Below are 19,779 nucleotides of genomic sequence, written 5' to 3'. Positions count from 1 at the left end.
CCTCTGTGGTAAGACCTCTCCACCTCCTTAGATTTCTACATTTGTGAAAGTTATCAGTTGCACTTGTAGTTGAATTGGACATGGCTGTAATGATTTAGTTGAATTATGTTTTCTAGCCCTTTTGGGGCTAAATGATAAGGCTTTAGACTTGTGTGTTTTCACAACACTCTCATGTTTCACAGGGTAATCTAAGAAGTACACATTCATCTGTAGGAGGGGAAAAAGAAGGTGAGACATGGTTTGAGTCTTCACATAAAAAGTGATGAGAATATTCTGAGAAACATCGCTCATCTAACTCTGTTGACTGGGGAGGAAGTACCACAGAGTCAATCATGTTTCTTGTTTAATCTCTTTGCTAGTGATCCGTCACCATGAGTACGGACGCTGAGATGCAAATCTACGGCAAGGCTGCCATATACCTCCGTAAGTCTGAGAAGGAGAGGATGGAGGCACAAGCCACGCCCTTTGATTCAAAGAACTCCTGCTATGTGGCAGACAAGGTGGAGCTGTACCTTAAGGGTCTGGTCACTGCCAGGGGCGATGGGAAGTGTACTGTAACAGTCACCAAACCTGACGGTTCTAAGGAGGTAAGCCTGATCTGAAAAGTATTCAAGTTCAAGTTCGAGTAATTACTCTATTTATTGAAAAATTATCAAAATTATCAAAAACATTTTAATAGACTATTTAAAATCTTTAACAAAATGTATATTAATAAGCATTTATAGTTTTTTGTTAGCGGAATATAACCTTCAAACACATCATGTTTAAAGCTGCTATTTAAAATTGCCATGGAATTTGTGATATTGACAAGTCAAGAATCGTGATTTATGTGTCATTGGGTGACAACAAAGTAGTTGGATTAAATGTGTGTATGCATTATTATTTTTTAAGCTTGTATTTAATTAGCAAAAAGCATTCAGTCACATCCACTTTGATCTACGTGTAATCTAGATTTCTGACTGTTTCAGGAAGGAAAAGAGTTCAAAGATGCAGACATCTACGAGATGAATCCCCCTAAGTATGACAAGATTGAGGACATGGCCATGATGACCTACCTGAATGAAGCCTCTGTGTTGTATAACCTCAAAGAGCGTTATGCAGCATGGATGATCTATGTAAGAAACCTGCACATACAAACACACACATACATGAACATAATATATACACAAATATAGTCCTACACATAAATGAATGGTAGAAACCAATGATATCAATTCAGTAGACCCACATCAGTTTACAAAAGTACACCCACATCCTCACATAAATCCAGGTAAAAGTCAATCTGACTTTACTAATCCCCTAATTTAATTTTCATCCAGACCTACTCTGGGCTCTTCTGTGCCACGGTGAACCCCTACAAGTGGCTCCCAGTGTACGACGCAGAGGTTGTCAACGCCTACAGAGGGAAGAAGAGGGTGGAGGCTCCACCCCATATCTTCTCCGTCTCTGACAACGCCTTTCAGTTCATGATGATTGGTACGAGCTCTCATGGATGGATGGATGGATGGATGGAGGGGTGGATGGTTTGATGGATGGACGTCCATAATTGCATATCGATCTCAAAGTCTATTAGGTGCTTATGGATAGATGGATGGATGCATCAATGGAAGTTCTAATATGCTTTAGAGAGGTATCTACTGTTTTCTAGTCTAGGTAATAACAGTTTGCTGGGAATATCTGATTCCACTAGCCTTGAACATAATATGTTCCAAATTGAAATTCGTGATGATGCTATGAATGCAGTAATGTCCCCATAATGATGCTTGAGTATGATAAGCAATGTGTTTTGTTTCCAGATAAGGAGAACCAGTCCGTCCTGATTACGTAAGTTGTTTACTAAAATGTTATTGAGAAGGTGTTTCTATTGTAATAAGTTGGGTCTCTTGGTGTGATGAAATACATGACATTATGAATGGATTAGAGCATTAGGCTATGTGTAATAATGAGTTGATAAATGGGAATATTAGAAAATATTTACTTATGTTAGGAAACAGGTCAACAGTGTATTTCTCTATGCTATTTCTTAGTGAAAGTCAATCTGACACTCAAACATGTACCTAAACTCCCTCTTTCTCTGTTATATAAACCAGTGGAGAATCCGGTGCAGGAAAGACTGTCAACACCAAGCGTGTCATCCAGTACTTTGCCACCATTGCAGTGTCTGGTGCCAAGAAGGAAGTAGACCCCAACAAAATGCAGGTAGGTTGTGCTCATGATTGGCTTTTTTAACACATTTCAGTTTGGTTGGCTGTGTAAAGTTATTTTCCAGTGGTGAATCCTGTTTCAAGGAAAGTGTTCAAACAATTGAGAAAAACTAACTTCACCACATTGCCAGTTTTTGAGCAACTTGTGTTTGTTTCAATCAGGGGTCTCTTGAGGATCAGATCATTGCAGCTAACCCTCTGCTGGAGTCTTACGGTAATGCCAAAACAGTGAGGAATGACAACTCGTCTCGCTTTGTAAGTATGAAGGGCATACTGTGGAAGTGACCTTATATTGGAAAAATGTAACTCAGTAGTTCCCTATTGTTATACAGATTTAACATCTTATTTTGATCACTCTTTTGTTGCCGATAATTTTCCTGCACAAAAGGAAATGCAAACTTGTAGTGCATTTGAGGTTCTAAAGATTGTAATTTCCATTTGATTTGCTGTTTCAAAAAATGTATCAACCCATACAAAATTATTTATAATCCACATAATAATTAACATTTCCTGTTGATGCAGGATTATTTTCCTGCTGTAGCAAACTGGATCCAACATTTGTCCAACAAACTGTAACATTTACAGGGGTCTATCAAAGTAAAATGTTAGTTTTATTTGTAGACCTATTTCTAACCCCCATGCTCTACTATAGGGTAAATTCATCAGGATTCACTTCCAAGGTGGTAAACTGGCTAAAGCTGACATTGAGACCTGTGAGTTGGTTTTGATTGTTTCTCAATGCTTTCCTAAATTCACACAGATTATTTTTTGGAGATCATCAAATGTAAATGTATCTCATGTTCTCTCTCTTGCTCTCTCGCTCTCATTCTCTCTCTCCTCTTTCTCACTCTCGTTGTGTCTCTCCCTCTCTCTTTCTCCCTCAGACCTGCTGGAGAAGTCCAGAGTGTCTTTCCAGCTGCCCGATGAGAGAGGCTACCACATCTTCTTCCAGATGATGACAGGCCACAAACCTGAGCTAGTTGGTACGAAAAGAAGAGGTTCATGGGAGATTCTTCCCACCCCCATCTATGGAACTTATTAAAAATATTCATAATCCACACTAATAATACTTATACAATGAGTACATCCAAGGTAACAAGGCATCTAGACATGGGTCAGGTCTTTGGGAAATATCTATCAAGTAATGCACTGTGATGCACTAGTCCACAAGTCTCAGTCCCCTCTTTTGATGCTATTTATTATACATTACATGTATCCTTGAGTCCATCTATTGAGTAAAGGAGGGAGAGATACTGTAAAGGTAGGACAGCACAATTCTAAGAGATTTAACTGACAAGCTGTTCTCTGTTGTCCACAGAAATGGCGCTCATCACCACCAACCCCTACGACTTCCCCATGTGCAGCCAGGGTCAGATCACTGTGGCCAGCATCAATGACAATGAAGAGCTGGATGCCACAGATGTGAGTCAAACAAAGGGTTAACCAAACTCTATATATGGAATGGGTAGGACCACCATACACACTGAATGCACTGTGCAATTCCGAATTTGTGGAAGCTGGAAATATTCATGTCCTTTTTTATTTGATTCTAATTTTTTTGTTTTATGCCATGGTTAGTTAGGAACTCTTCATGCCTTTACACTTAACCTTCAGGCACATACAGTACGAGTCAAAAGTTTGGACACACCTACTCATTCAAGTATTTTTCTTTATTTTTACTATTTTCACCTGGAATGCTTTTCCAACAGTCTTGAAGGAGTTCCCACATATGCTGAGCACTTGTTGGCTGCTTTTCCTTCACTCTGCGGTCCAACTCATTCCAAACCATCTCAATTGGGTTGAGGTCGGGAGATTGTGATGGCCAGGTCATCTGATGCAGCACTCCATCACTCTCCTTCTTGGTCAAATAGCCCTTACACAGCCTGGAGGTATGTTGGGTCATTGTCCTGTTGAAAAACAAAATGACAGCGCAAACCAGATGGGACGGCGTATCGCTGCAGAATGCTGTGGTAGCCATGCTGGTTTAGTGTGCCTTGAATTCTAAATAAATCACTGACACCATCACCTCTCCTCCTCCATGCTTCACGGTGGGAGCCACACATGCGGAGATCATCCGTTCACCTACTCTGCATCTCACAAAGACACGGCGGTTGGAACCAAAAATCTCACATTTGGACTCATCAGACCAAAGGACAGATTTCCACCAGTCTAATGTCCATTGCTCGTGTTTCTTGGCCCAAGCAAGTCTCTTCTTATTATTGGTGTCCTTTAGTGGTGGTTTCTTTGCAGCAATCGACCATGAAGTCCTGATTCATGCAGTCTCTTCTGAACAGTTGATGTTGAGATGTGTCTGTTACTTGAACTCTGTGAAGCATTTATTTGGGCTGCAATTTCTGAGGCTTGTAACTCTAATGAACTTATCCTCTGCAGCAGAGGTAACTCTGGGACTTCCATTCCTGTGGCGGTCCTCATAATGATGGAATGTAATTTCTCTTTGCTTATTTGAGCTGTTCTTGCCATAATATGGACTTGGTCTTTTACCAAATAGGGCTATCTTCTGTATACCACCCCTACCTTGTCACAACACAACTGATTGGCTCAAACGCATTAAGAAGGAAATCAATTACACAAATTAACTTTTAACAAGGTACACCTGTTAATTGAAATGCATTCCAGGTGATAACCTCATGAAGCTGGTTGAGAGAATGCCAAGAGTGATCAAAGCTGACATCAAGGCTACTTTGAAGAATCTCAAATATAAAATATATTTTAATTGTTTAACATTGTTTTGGTAACTACAGGATTCCATATGTGTTATTTCATAGTTTTGATGTCTTCACTATTATTCTACAAAGTAGAAAATAGTAAATATAAAGACAAACCCTGGAATGAGTAGGTGTGTCCAAACTTTTGACTGGTACTGTACATGTAAGACATCCACATGAGAGTGCCACTAAGTGCCCTGTCGAACTGTGTTAAACTCATTTTGTGCTACCTTCTTCTAGTGTGTTGGCCAAGCGTTATCATGTGGAACAAAGAAGCCAGTCAAATCTATCCATCCCATTGATCTGCAGTGAGCAGCACAGAACTGCAGTGTAACTGAGCAAACTACCGTTCAGTTCATCACTGTTGTACTTCCTCTTTAATGCCAGGATGCCATTACAATCCTGGGCTTCACTAATGAAGAGAAGCTTGCCATCTACAAGCTGACAGGAGCTGTACTGCACCATGGCAACTTGAAATTCAAGCAGAAGCAGCGTGAGGAGCAGGCCGAGCCAGACGGCACAGAGGGTGAGTCCCACTCATAGATATACAATATGTAAAGCATTAGTCCCATTCCCAGTCCCACTCATAGATATACAATATGTAAAGCATTAGTCCCATTCCCAGTCCCACTCATAGATATACAATATGTAAAGCATTAGTCCCATTCCCAGTCCCACTCATAGATATACAATATGTAAAGCATTAGTCCCATTCCCAGTCCCAAACATAGAAATAGAACACGTAAGACAGACAGTGCCACATGAAAGTCAGGCAGGAGATCATTTTTGGAAAACAATTTCCGAGATTAAGAAATTATGGATGTGGGTTTATCAAAAACTAACTCACAAAGAAGTTAGCCAAACTATTTTGTCAGTGTGACATCAGAAACAAGTGATCTTGTGTCCCTTAGTCTGTTGTTGTTGGTTCTCTCTCCAGTGGCTGATAAAATCGCCTACCTGCTGGGCCTGAACTCAGCTGAGATGTTGAAGGCTCTGTGCTACCCCAGAGTGAAGGTCGGCAATGAGTATGTGACCAAGGGTCAGACTGTGCCTCAGGTAAGGCGGCCAAACACAGCATCTACCATTTTCCGAGCACTGGAATTATTTTGGGGTGCATACTTTTGTTTTTCCCAAGCTCTTATCACCTTATCACTAGACATGGTCAATATCTCCTGTATTAATTTGAGGTATTATCATTGCAGGTTAATAACTCAGTCAGCGCTCTGGCCAAGTCTATCTATGAGAGGATGTTCTTGTGGATGGTCATCCGTATCAATGAAATGTTGGACACCAAGAATCCAAGGCAGTTCTATATCGGTGTGCTCGATATTGCCGGGTTTGAGATCTTTGATGTGAGTATGAGACCAGAACAAGACAATTAGTTGTGATTGAGATGGATTACAGCCTTGTATGATGAAATGATCCCTTTTAAAACTCCATCAACAGTACAACAGCATGGAGCAGCTGTGCATCAACTTCACCAATGAGAAACTGCAACAGTTTTTCAACCACACCATGTTCGTCCTGGAGCAAGAGGAGTACAAGAAGGAGGGAATTGTCTGGGCCTTCATTGACTTTGGCATGGACTTGGCTGCCTGCATTGAGCTTATTGAGAAGGTAAACTGTCTGTGAGGATTATAACGGACCACAACAGCAAAGCTCATAGGGAGCGCTGTGTGAGATATTATCTCAGTGGTACAACATATCTGACTGTTGAGAATTCAATATGTTTCCTATTATGTGTCCCTAAATGTATATAATCCTATAATAACATTTTTACTGAAGGAATGTGATCCTAAATGTAAATATCACTAATTTGATATACATCTCTTTTCGTAAAGCCATTGGGCATCTTCTCCATCCTTGAAGAGGAGTGCATGTTCCCCAAGTCTTCAGACACTACCTTCAAGGACAAGCTGTACGCCCAGCATCTTGGGAAAACAAAGGCGTTTGAGAAGCCCAAGCCTGCCAAAGGCAAGGCAGAGGCCCACTTCTCCCTGGTGCACTACGCTGGTACTGTGGACTACAACATCACTGGCTGGCTGGAGAAGAACAAGGATCCCCTGAACGACTCAGTTTGTCAGTTATATGGGAAGTCAGGAGTCAAACTTTTGGCTGCCCTGTATCCTCCTCCCCCACCTGAGGGTAAGACTAGCATCACGTCAAAATATTTATTTAAGCACTAGTTACAACTCCGACTCAAACTTTCTGTAAAGTCTTTGAATTAGTGGAGGCTGCTGAGGGGAGGACAGCTCATAGTAATGGCTGGAACAGAGCGAACGGAAGAAACCATGTGTTTGATACCATTCCACCTATTCCGCTCCAGCCATTACTTCGAGCCCGTCCTCCCCGATTAAGTTGCCACCAACCTCCTGTGCTTTTAATGTATCCATTTCTCAGGGTTAATTCACTGGGTTAACTCATACAATAGGTGTTATTTTACATAATCTCATTGGCAGCATTTGCCTCTAGATAAGTGTGATAAGTTAACCCGAGATTCTCTGGTTTATAATTAATGTGCTTGCTGAAGACAAGACCACTCTAGTTTTCTTACATACTCTTATTATTATTCTATTTATTCCACCCGCTCTAGGAAATGTACTTTTCTAGTTATCTTCAACTTTTCCCATTTTAACAGATAAAGCCAAGAAAGGAGGCAAGAAGAAGGGTGGTTCCATGCAGACTGTGTCCTCCCAGTTCAGGGTGAGCTTTTGAAACGTGTATATTCAGTCCTTCAAAAGGTGCATTGATAATCATAAATGATGTCTGAGAAAATGGTTTGTAACCCTCTTACAGGAGAACTTACATAAGCTGATGACCAACTTGAGGAGCACTCATCCTCACTTTGTGCGCTGCCTGATCCCCAACGAGTCAAAGACTCCAGGTACAAGAAATATTGAGTTAAATATGTCATTTACATTTACATTTTAGTCATTTAGCAGACGCTCTTATCCAGAGCGACTTACAGTTAGTGATTACATATTTTTTTTAAATGTTATTATTTTTTTTCTAATTTTTAAAATATTTTTAGTTCATATATAAAAAAAAAATGTTTTATTTATTTATACTGGCCCCCCGTGGGAATCGAACCCACAACCCTGGCGTTGCAAACGCCATGCTCTATCAACTGAGCTATATCCCTGCCGGCCATTCCCTCCCCTACCCTGGGCCAATTGTGTGCCGCCCATGAGTCTCCCGGTCGCGGCCGGCTGCGACAGAGCCTGGATTCGAACCAGGATCTCTAGTGGCACAGTTAGCACTGCGATGCAGTGCCTTAGACCACTGCGCCACTCAGGAGTACTCATCTTATAAGTACAGTATCAGTGACTTTAACAATCTCAATCTTTAACTTGTTTATGAGTATTAAAAGAGACTTGGTTTGTTTTACCAGGTCTGATGGAGAACTTCCTGGTTATCCACCAGCTCAGGTGTAATGGTGTACTGGAGGGTATCAGGATCTGCAGAAAGGGCTTCCCCAGCAGAATCATCTATGCTGACTTCAAGCAGAGGTACACACAAACACACACAGAAAGATCTGCTCCAAGGGATTCCCCAGCATCAGAATAGGCTTACTTTTTACGAAATATTACCAACATATTACAACTTGACATATGTTAATAATGACTCCTCATTCAGGTACAAAGTACTGAATGCCAGTGTCATCCCCGAGGGCCAGTTCATGGACAACAAGAAGGCTTCTGAGAAGCTGCTTGGTTCCATTGATGTGAATCATGAAGACTACAAGTTTGGGCACACAAAGGTCAGTCAAATACCCCAGCAAAAGCTGACAACAAAACACATCTTCAATGATAATTTAAACCCTTACCATATAAAATCTCTCCAGATGATCTATCCATCCTTTTGTTCGTTCTTCTTCATTTAACTAAAGGAAAAGGTGGAAAAACATTGTAGTGTTTTTGTCTTCAAAGTCATACAAGTATAGAAGAGAAACTAAACTCATTATCATGTGCATTGTGTCAGAGTGGTATGGCTGCAGTTATCTGTATCTGTGGACATTATTAATCTACAACTGTACAATAACTAACAACTTAGAAACATCCTATCCCATGGTTTGTTTGTAACCATTGCAAAGTTAATGTTGTTCAAATCAATCTAGTGGAGTTGTTCCCCTCTTTTGATTCAACTCTTTCTATCTGTCACCATCTGTGGTTCCATTGACCATGTTAACCTGTGTCTCAGGTGTTCTTCAAAGCCGGTCTTCTGGGTGTCCTGGAGGAGATGAGAGATGAGAAGCTGGCCTCTCTGGTCGGCATGGTCCAGGCTCTCAGCCGTGGATTCCTCATGAGGAGAGAGTTTAGCAAGATGATGGAGAGGAGGTGAGGAATTGTGGACATCTTGGCAAAGCTTTCTGTCAACTACCTGTATCTACTGCATTATGATTACATGCTGTATATGCTGTGAGTTGTTCAGAATGAGAAAGTACATCTTATAATGCTCTATTAAAGCTTTTGGTTAATTCATTTATGAAGTCAAAAAATGGATGTAGCAAATAAGGATTCTATCTTTATAGCTTCAGTTTGGGGTTTGGCTGTTCAATTGTCATTTAGATTTGTGGTATTTACCCATTCATTCTTGAAGAATATAAAATGCCCCATGAGCTTAGCATGACCTGTCAGTCCTTGCATCTAGACCGCTGTCTGTGAATTTAAGAGGGGTTACACTTCCCAAGCCCCATTCCTCAGCTGTAAACAAACAGTGGCGGGGGTGTTCCGTTTTGTTGTTCTTTGTTGTTCTTTGAATCCCAGAATGTAGCTTTAAGCATGTCACTCACCATGCCACCCTATCCTTTCTGTCGACCAGAGAATCCATTTACGCCATCCAGTACAACGTCCGCTCATTCATGAATGTGAAAACCTGGCCATGGATGAAGTTGTACTTCAAGATCAAGCCCCTGCTGCAGAGCGCTGAGACTGAGAAGGAGCTGGCCAACATGAAGGAGAACTATGATAAGATGACGACAGACCTGGCCAAGGCTCTGGCCACGAAGAAGCAAATGGAGGAGAAGTTGGTGTCCCTGACGCAGGAGAAGAATGACCTGGCACTTCAAGTTGCATCTGTGAGTGAGCAACGACCTTCATATGGGCACATTTACACACACATGAATAAACACACATATGAAGACACTGTGAAGTATGTGGCTAACTCACACATTGTTATTGTCCATGTTATGTATTTCATGAATTTCTATTGATTTGGTCTGACCTTGAATATACAAAGTGAGGCCGCTGATTTTTTCTCGTGTTCTGAAACCAGGAAGGAGAGAGTCTGAACGATGCTGAGGAAAGGTGCGAGGGGCTTATCAAGAGCAAGATCCAGCAGGAGGCTAAACTCAAAGAGACGACCGAGAGGCTGGAGGATGAGGAGGAGATCAATGCTGAGTTGACTGCCAAGAAGAGGAAGCTGGAGGATGAGTGCTCTGAGCTGAAGAAGGACATTGATGACCTGGAGCTCACCCTGGCCAAAGTGGAGAAGGAGAAGCACGCCACTGAAAACAAGGTCTAGTGTCTTACCATAGACAGTCTAACCAAACAATAATCCAAACAATAATCAACTCAAAAAATAGCTTAACAGAAATGGAATTCAAGTTGCATTGTGGGTGCAGGAAAAATTAAGACACAACAGTGGAATTTCAGTTGCAGGGTACTCCCCACATTCATTGCATGTTCTGTTCCCCCTCATTTATGACTTCCACTCAGTACACTGGCATGGTGTACACTGCCATCTAGTGTTGAATCTATAGTACAGTACTTGTTGACACATTGCTCATTTAAATGAACGCAATATATAACAAACTAAATCTCCCCTTTATGGTGAAGTATAATTATGTTGTGACCATGTTCAGGTTAAAAACCTGACAGAGGAGATGGCATCTATGGATGAGAGTGTTGCCAAGCTGACCAAGGAGAAGAAAGCCCTCCAAGAGGCCCACCAGCAGACACTGGACGACCTGCAGGCAGAGGAGGACAAAGTCAACACTCTGACCAAGGCCAAGACCAAGCTGGAACAGCAAGTGGATGACGTGAGTGGAGTTCGACATTTTAACCATGATAGAATGTAAGATTATATTATCTTCTGTTGTTTAGATTTAAACAATATATGTGTTTTTATCTTATAGCTTGAGGGTTCTCTGGAGCAAGAGAAGAAGCTCCGTATGGACCTAGAGAGATCCAAGAGAAAGCTGGAGGGAGATCTGAAACTGGCCCAGGAGTCCATAATGGACCTGGAGAATGACAAGCAGCAAGCTGATGAGAAAATCAAGAAGTAAACACAAACAAATGACTACAGTATCAGCTGCTATAATGGTTGTTCTTGACTAATTATGAATTAGCATTTGGACGGCATCAGTTTCTTTACACTATCAATTTGCATGTCATTCTTTACACTAACAAACCTAAACCAACTCTGCAATCAACGTGTTTGTGTTTTTTAGGAAGGAGTTTGAGACCACTCAGCTCCTCAGCAAGATTGAGGATGAGCAGTCTCTGGGAGCTCAGCTGCAGAAGAAGATCAAGGAACTCCAGGTACAGTTCAGGATATAAGCTCCAGTTCAGGAAAGCAGACACCTGAATCATTTCCTGAAAAAAATTGACACTTTTACTTGTAGCCGACAGTTTTCCTGGTGGCTTCTAATGGCTCAATAGGTTGGAAGATGGTGATTCTTGTTGGTGCTTCTTACCATTGTGGTTTTGGTTCCTGCATGGGACACTGTCTACTGAATATATTAGTGTAACTGGCTTTGTATTAACACATTTATGCAACAAATACCTACTATTATTATTTTGTGAGGTTCAATTGTTTCAACTTCATTGTAGTGTTCATCCCTCCTACTCATGCCCCATGTTCTAGGCCCGTATTGAGGAGCTGGAGGAGGAAATTGAGGCTGAGCGTGCTGCCAGGGCTAAGGTTGAAAAGCAGAGGGCTGATCTCTCCAGGGAACTTGAGGAGATCAGCGAGAGGCTGGAGGAGGCCGGAGGCGCCACTGCTTCTCAGATTGAGATGAACAAGAAGCGTGAGGCTGAGTTCCAGAAGCTGCGTCGTGATCTTGAAGAGTCCACCCTGCAGCATGAGGCCACAGCCGCCGCTCTGCGAAAGAAGCAGGCTGACAGTGTGGCTGAGCTCGGGGAGCAGATCGACAACCTGCAGCGCGTCAAGCAGAAGCTGGAGAAGGAGAAGAGCGAGTACAAGATGGAGATTGATGACCTCTCCAGCAACATGGAGGCCGTCGCCAAGGCTAAGGTGAGTAGTGATGTTTTGGTCAAGCAGTGTTGAGGAGGGCCAACTACATTACCATTCAACTGAACTGAGGTTGACAGGAGTCCCATATCTAAAGTAATGATGGTACATGTTTCACTAACAGGGCAATCTGGAGAAGATGTGCCGTACTCTTGAGGACCAGCTGAGCGAGCTCAAGACTAAGAATGATGAGAATGTTCGCCAGGTCAATGACATCAGCGGACAGAGGGCCAGACTCCTGACAGAAAATGGTACCATCAACAATGAACTACAACCCAATGCTTTCCTTCAGTAGAACACAATAACATGTGTTGGGGGCTGTATCCACATAATTTCTACTGTACTATTCACCACCTAACAATGCCCTACGATACCTCCAAATACATTTTCAATCTTAGAGAACAGAGACCCTATTAACTAGATATCCCTCTATCCCTGCAGGTGAGTTTGGCCGCCAGCTGGAGGAGAAGGAAGCCCTGGTGTCTCAGCTGACCAGAGGAAAACAGGCCTTCACCCAGCAGGTGGAGGAGCTGAAGAGGGCGATTGAGGAGGAGGTCAAGGTAAAATGGACTCCACTGTCCATAGAGTTTAGAGCAATATCTTCATATAGATGGTGACTACATGACCCTCAGAGTCACCTTTTATCTCTCCACCCTCAGAGACTCCTACCGTCTCTCCACCCTCAGAGACTCCTACTGTCTCTCCACCCTCAGAGACTCCTACTGTCTCTCCACCCTCAGAGACTCCTACTGTCTCTCCACCCTCAGAGACTCCTACTGTCTTTCCACTCTCAGAGACTCCTACTGTCTCTCCACACTCAGAGACTCCTACTGTCTCTCCACCCTCAGAGACTCCTACTGTCTCTCCACCCTCAGAGACTCCTACTGTCTCTCCACCCTCAGAGACTCCTACTGTCTCTCCACCCTCAGAGACTTCTACTGTCATTTGTTTGTCTATCTCTCTAATATCTCTTTGTCTTTCTCTTTCGCAGGCTAAAAATGCACTGGCCCATGGTGTCCAGTCTGCCCGTCATGACTGTGACCTCCTGAGGGAGCAGTTTGAGGAGGAGCAGGAGGCCAAGGCAGAGCTGCAACGTGGTATGTCCAAGGCCAACAGCGAGGTGGCTCAGTGGAGGACTAAGTATGAAACTGATGCCGTCCAGCGCACAGAGGAGCTGGAGGAGGCCAAGTGAGTCACACGCAACAGAAAAAACTCAAATATAGGGTGTGGATGTTGAGGGTGGTAGGGGGGCTCTGAGAAAATGTTACGTCAATATATATTTTAACATTTGTTTCAAAACTACAAAACCATCTAACAGGAAAAAGCTGGCCCAGCGTCTGCAGGAGGCTGAGGAGACCATTGAGGCGACCAACTCCAAGTGTGCCTCCCTGGAGAAGACCAAGCAGAGGCTGCAGGGAGAGGTGGAGGACCTCATGATTGACGTTGAGAGAGCCAACGCATTGGCCGCCAACCTCGATAAGAAGCAGAGGAACTTTGACAAGGTAAAAATGAAAACCTAATTTTCTGCTACATAATCAATTGTAGTTTAATTGTAGCATGTTTCTGATTCAAAACTCTTCATCTATGACTTCTAATGAAAATCCCATGTATTTCCCTAGGTTCTGGCAGAGTGGAAGCAGAAGTATGAGGAGGGTCAGGCAGAGCTGGAAGGAGCTCAGAAGGAGTCTCGCTCTATGAGCACTGAACTCTTCAAGATGAAGAACTCCTACGAGGAGGCTCTGGATCATCTGGAGACTCTGAAGAGAGAGAACAAGAACCTGCAACGTGAGCATTTGACAGCAATTATATTTGGCTCATGTTTGATTAGCAAGATTAATTATTGTTAATTAATTAACTGTTATTATGATTCAATGTCAACTTCAGTGAACTGGCGATATCCACTGAAAATCTCCCAAGTCTAAACTGCTCCGGTGTGTGTGTGTGTGTGTGTGTGCAGAGGAGATTTCTGACTTGACTGAGCAGATCGGAGAGACTGGCAAGAGCATCCATGAGCTGGAGAAGGCCAAGAAGACCGTGGAGACAGAGAAGTCTGAGATCCAGACCGCTCTGGAGGAGGCTGAGGTACAAACTACAGCTGTTTGATGGGAAAAGCAGTGTTACACTAGCCAATGCCAGCTACAGTCTAATGCTCCCTGTATTGGTGTTTATTGTAGTCATATATATATATAATTCCTTGTAGACATCCAAATATATTGAACACAATACGCATAACTTATTTTCTTTGTCCAGGGCACACTGGAGCACGAGGAATCCAAGATTCTGCGTGTGCAGCTGGAGCTCAACCAGATCAAGGGTGAGGTAGACAGGAAGATTGCTGAGAAGGACGAGGAGATGGAGCAGATCAAGAGGAACAGCCAGAGGGTGGTTGACTCCATGCAGAGCACCCTGGACTCTGAGGTCAGGAGCAGGAATGACGCCCTGAGGGTGAAGAAGAAGATGGAGGGAGACCTGAACGAGATGGAGATCCAGCTGAGCCACTCCAACAGGCAGGCCGCTGAGGCCCAGAAACAGCTGAGGAACGTCCAGGGACAGCTCAAGGTAAAGGGACTGGGACATCAGGTTCAAAACCTAAACATGGCTAGGGATTTGTTTGTGAATCTGAGAAATTAAAAAGAGTGGTTTATGTACTAAAGGTAACGATACTGGAGAAATTCGTACCAATTTACATTTCTGTCACTTATCGATCCTATCGCCCCTACTTCCACAAGTCCTAATGAACCTATGTCATTGTGAACCCCAGGATGCCCAATTGCACCTTGATGACGCTGTCCGTGTAGCAGAGGACATGAAGGAACAGGCAGCCATGGTGGAGCGCAGAAACGGTCTGATGGTGGCTGAAATCGAGGAGCTGAGAGTTGCTCTGGAGCAGACAGAGAGAGGCCGCAAAGTGGCTGAGACTGAGCTGGTAGACGCCAGCGAGCGTGTTGGACTGCTGCACTCCCAGGTATGGGTCAAAAGCAATTTCCAATGGAACTCAACCAACCATACAGTTTAAACACACCTGGAATTTGACAGTGCTTACTTTAGATTTTCATAATTTCAGCCTTGTGACTTGTAAGTTCTCTTGAGAGTTTAAAAAAATCGTCTTATTTCATCCTTCAGAACACCAGCCTTCTGAACACCAAGAAGAAGTTGGAGACTGACCTGGTGCAGGTGCAGGGAGAGGTGGACGATACTGTCCAGGAGGCCAGGAATGCAGAGGAGAAGGCCAAGAAGGCCATCACTGACGTGAGTTCTTTAATTACATCGACTTGATTTGTCCCCAAGTGCCAATGGTAGCTGGGCTGGTTAAGAACAACAAAGATCTTAGAGGGGCGTTATGATTGGTGCCAATTGGTGCATAAATTAAACAAACTACTTTTCCAGGCGGCCATGATGGCTGAGGAGCTGAAGAAGGAGCAGGACACCAGCTCTCACCTGGAGAGGATGAAGAAGAACCTGGAGGTCACAGTCAAGGACCTGCAGCACCGCCTGGATGAGGCTGAGAATCTGGCCATGAAGGGAGGCAAGAAGCAGCTCCAGAAACTGGAGTCCAGGGTGAGTTAACAGCAGGGTGGATTATGGTGGATTGAAAGACAGATTGCTGGAAATGTATTTGATCATATAAAAATACATAATAGCCTCCATTCAGGTTTACTGTTACTTCTGTAGTGCATGGCATGACTAATCAAGTCTCGGGCCCTGGGAAATGTTAAGTCCCCCTTCTTGGCATTAGAGAGAAAATGTTGCCGTTTTAAAGCTAATTTCCTGCAATTCTACACATTTTTCCTTTTTAAATGTTAAATGATGGTGCATTTATGATCATAACAAAACAAATTATAATAATTTTACACTTATTTAGTGGAGTTGAGCCAAGATCTTCAAATAAATACAAATGTATTAATCTAGTTGCTTCGTTCAGGCTTGTACAGTTGTCGTAGCAGACTTCTTCTAAACTGCCATTTCATTAGTAGTAAGAATACAAATATAAATTCACAATACACATCAACACACAATATAATGCACGTTCATCCACTTTATCTCATAGTAATCATTTGTTACATCTAGTTACATTTGTTTCATTTCTCTCTATAGCGACATGTCTCATTCACCGGCCGTTGCTAGGGAAGCTAGCGTTGCTATGAAGGTTTACCAGCCAGCAGGCGAACGGCTGAATTAGTTTGTAGGCTAGCGGATTTTAATAAGTTCATAAAACCTGAAAACACAACATAACATCTTAACAAACATATGTACATACTCCAGAAACATTACCGTCTCGAATATAGTGCTTTTCCAGTCGCTTACCTTCAAAATAAAGATATACCAATATATTTATGTCGGTGCTTCTGTCTTGCTGTTGGCTCACTTGGCAAACTTCTCTCAACTGTCATAGCGCGAGCCTCCCATAATAGAAGAAATCTCATAACATTAAAACATGCGAGTGGCGTCCTCAGGTGGCCATACTGGTGCTGCACCATAAACTGCTAAACGCATGACAAAATTGATAAATAGTCATATTACAAATACAAGAATAATTGAGTTGTGAGCCTCCCAGACCCGTTGTGCATCTAATAGTTAAGAACATAAATTGTGGATTATTAATATGTACTGTATTGCACTCTCTAAACTTTTTCCAAAGATCCCTGGTTGTTTAATCCGTTCTTGCTAGAAATATTCATAAACACATTTAAATGTAAATTCCCCTTTGGGAACCACTGACCTAGATAATGAAAAGTTGTTGTTATTATTACAGACCCCTTCAATTAAATGTTTAAAAGTACATAGGAACAGATAACAATTGTGCCTCCTTGACTGGGTAGAACACTACACTTCTGTTTTACAAAGATTTGTTAAGTCTGATTTCACCACCTCAAACAAATACGTTTATTTCTTCCACAAAGGTGCGTGAGCTCGAGACTGAGGTGGAGGCCGAGCAGAGAAGAGGTGTAGACGCAGTCAAGGGAGTCCGCAAGTATGAGCGCAGAGTCAAGGAGCTCACTTACCAGGTAAGAGAAAGTGCCTTCTTCACACACTTGACAGTAACACAGACAGGTTTGTGTATAAAACTATACTGACATTGATTCTTTGATCTTCTCCCACAGACTGAGGAGGATAAGAAGAACGTTAGCAGACTTCAGGACCTGGTAGATAAGCTGCAGTTGAAAGTGAAGTCCTACAAGAGGAATTCTGAGGAAGCGGTGAGTCAAATACTCTGAAAGCATACATTTGAAAATGTTTTTTCTCCCTACAAAAAGGAAGGTCCATACGGTTTAGTTGAAGTGTTGCTACAGCACATCCGTCAACAATGACTCAATTGATATTACAAGTCATTACTGAAGAAATTATACACATTTCTGAGTGCCTCCTATGCCTATGTGTTACTAACTTAAAGGAGAGGGGGTTGAATAATAATTTGCTGGTCTAGTGGTGGTGCTGGAGGCAGTGGTTTGATCCCCTGTTCCTCCACTCACTTTCTCTGCTGTATCATCTATCTTCCTATATACGTTGCTATCCTAAATCGGTCTATATTTTTGTTGTTAAAAATACCTTTAAAAACAGATTTTTTATTTGCTACCTGAAGCATCAAACTTTAAATGCTGATGTTTCGCTCTCCATCTCTTTTCTTCACCCAGGAGGAAGCAGCCAATAGCCATATGTCTAAGTTCAGGAAGGTTCAGCATGAGCTGGAGGAGGCTGAGGAGCGTGCTGACATCGCTGAGACTCAGGTCAACAAGCTCAGAGCCAAGACCCGTGACACTGGAAAGGTACAGAACTGCTGCTAAACCTATACCTGACTCATGTTCAAATATGACCACATCAACACCACTTATGATTCAGTCTTCACAGAGGTCAATACTGACCTTTTACACTCACTCAACTGAGTGAGAAGCACATTTCAGGTAGGACTAAATAATCTAATAAGATTAATTCAGTTGGTACTTCAACATTGAAAATCCAAGCTGAGCACTGAGCATTAAATGCTTGATCCATTATATTCTTTCCAAGTGTTCATCTATTTATCATGTTCATTATTATTACTGATCCATTATATTCTATCCATATATTTATCCTGTTCATTATTATTACAGATCCATTATATTCTATCCAAGTCTATCCATATATTTATCATGTTCATTATTATTACTGATCCATTATATTCTATCCATATATTTATCATGTTCATTAGTATTACTGATCCATTATATTCTATCCAAGTCTATCCATATATTTATCATGTTCATTAGTATTACTGATCCATTATATTCTATCCAAGTCTATCCATATATTTATCATGTTCATTATTATTACTGATCCATTATATTCTATCCAAGTCTATCCATATATTTATCATGTTCATTATTATTACTGATCCATTATATTCTATCCAAGTCTATCCATATATTTATCATGTTCATTATTATTACTGATCCATTATATTCTTTCTTTCTTCTTACAGGGCAAAGAAGTTGCTGAATAAACAGGACCAAGTCTTATCATTTTCCTGTGTTGCATAAAATATGATTTTCATGGTGAAATGTTGAGCATTGATTAAAAACATGTAGACCTACATACACTTCCTTTGTGATTGTTGACTTATTACTTAGAAAACAGCTTTTTCATACCATAAAAATATTGTACTTAAAATAATGGAGCAATCTGGGATTCCAACAGCAAAAGTGGTCACCCAGATAGCAAATAGTCCTAGTATGAACTTTCTAAATGACCATGGACATTTTCCATCACAATACCAGCTTTGCCATTCTATGTGCAGCCATCAGTTCACCAGTCAAACTGCCAAGGTCAGAGGTTCCAAGACCGTTCTAGTCATTCTATTTCTATGGTCATTACACCGTCATAGGACACCACAACACACATATATTAGTCCTGCGTGTAACATTTGATCTCTTAACAGACTAAAAGGTTACATCAACAGTTCTATCCACATGCCATTGACTAGATGTCCATTAGTACCTGTATCTTGTTGAAGTACTGCCCAGCCTCGAAGGGCACTATGTTGTAGGTGGAGATCCCAATAACAGGTTTCTCTGTATTGTTCTTGGCTCTGTAGAAGGCCAGAGCAGTCTCTCCTGGAAACACCTGTATGGTAACACAACATAGACACTAAGATACCTGTATGGTAACACAACATAGACACTAAGATACCTGTATGGTAACACAACATAGACAATAAGATACCTGTATGGTAACACAACATAGACACTAAGATACCTGTATGGTAACACAACATAGACACTAAGATACCTGTATGGTAACACAACATAGACAATAAGATACCTGTATGGTAACACAACACAGACACTAAGATACCTGTATGGTAACACAACATAGACACTAAGATACCTGTATGGTAACACAACACAGACACTAAGATACCTGTATGGTAACACAACACAGACACTAAGATACCTGTATGCTAACACAACATAGACACTAAGATACCTGTATGGTAACACAACACACAACATAGACACTAAGATACCTGTATGGTAACACAACATAGACACTAAGATACCTGTATGGTAACACAACATAGACACTAAGATACCTGTATGGTAACACAACATAGACACTAA

The 19,779-nt window shown here is 41.9% G+C and overlaps 1 protein-coding gene across 1 annotated transcript; it reads left to right on the top strand.

The window, feature by feature from the left end:
- Positions 1–371: 371 nt before the first annotated feature.
- On the top strand, positions 372–18,662 carry LOC311124714 (myosin heavy chain, fast skeletal muscle-like; the record flags this gene model as incomplete). Its single annotated transcript, XM_084198819.1, has 39 exons — positions 372–587; positions 969–1,115; positions 1,320–1,476; positions 1,797–1,824; positions 2,091–2,199; positions 2,367–2,459; positions 2,857–2,917; positions 3,089–3,187; positions 3,523–3,626; positions 5,318–5,456; positions 5,868–5,986; positions 6,133–6,282; positions 6,377–6,547; positions 6,772–7,075; positions 7,569–7,633; positions 7,727–7,814; positions 8,322–8,439; positions 8,567–8,690; positions 9,131–9,267; positions 9,752–10,007; positions 10,205–10,447; positions 10,794–10,970; positions 11,067–11,212; positions 11,382–11,472; positions 11,798–12,187; positions 12,309–12,435; positions 12,626–12,744; positions 13,176–13,372; positions 13,503–13,686; positions 13,804–13,969; positions 14,142–14,266; positions 14,435–14,743; positions 14,946–15,149; positions 15,308–15,433; positions 15,572–15,742; positions 17,086–17,190; positions 17,287–17,382; positions 17,818–17,949; positions 18,642–18,662. 39 exons carry the CDS (start codon positions 372–374, stop codon positions 18,660–18,662), a joined length of 5,814 nt encoding a protein of 1,937 aa, XP_084054945.1.
- Between the last annotated feature and the right edge of the window lie 1,117 nt (positions 18,663–19,779).

Source organism: Coregonus lavaretus, assembly GCF_964263955.1.
Source record: "Coregonus lavaretus genome assembly, contig: HAP1_SCAFFOLD_79, whole genome shotgun sequence".
Lineage (NCBI taxonomy): Eukaryota > Metazoa > Chordata > Actinopteri > Salmoniformes > Salmonidae > Coregonus > Coregonus lavaretus.
The sequence above is the reverse complement of the archived record's forward strand: the minus strand, read 5'-3'. Positions and strand labels throughout refer to the sequence as shown.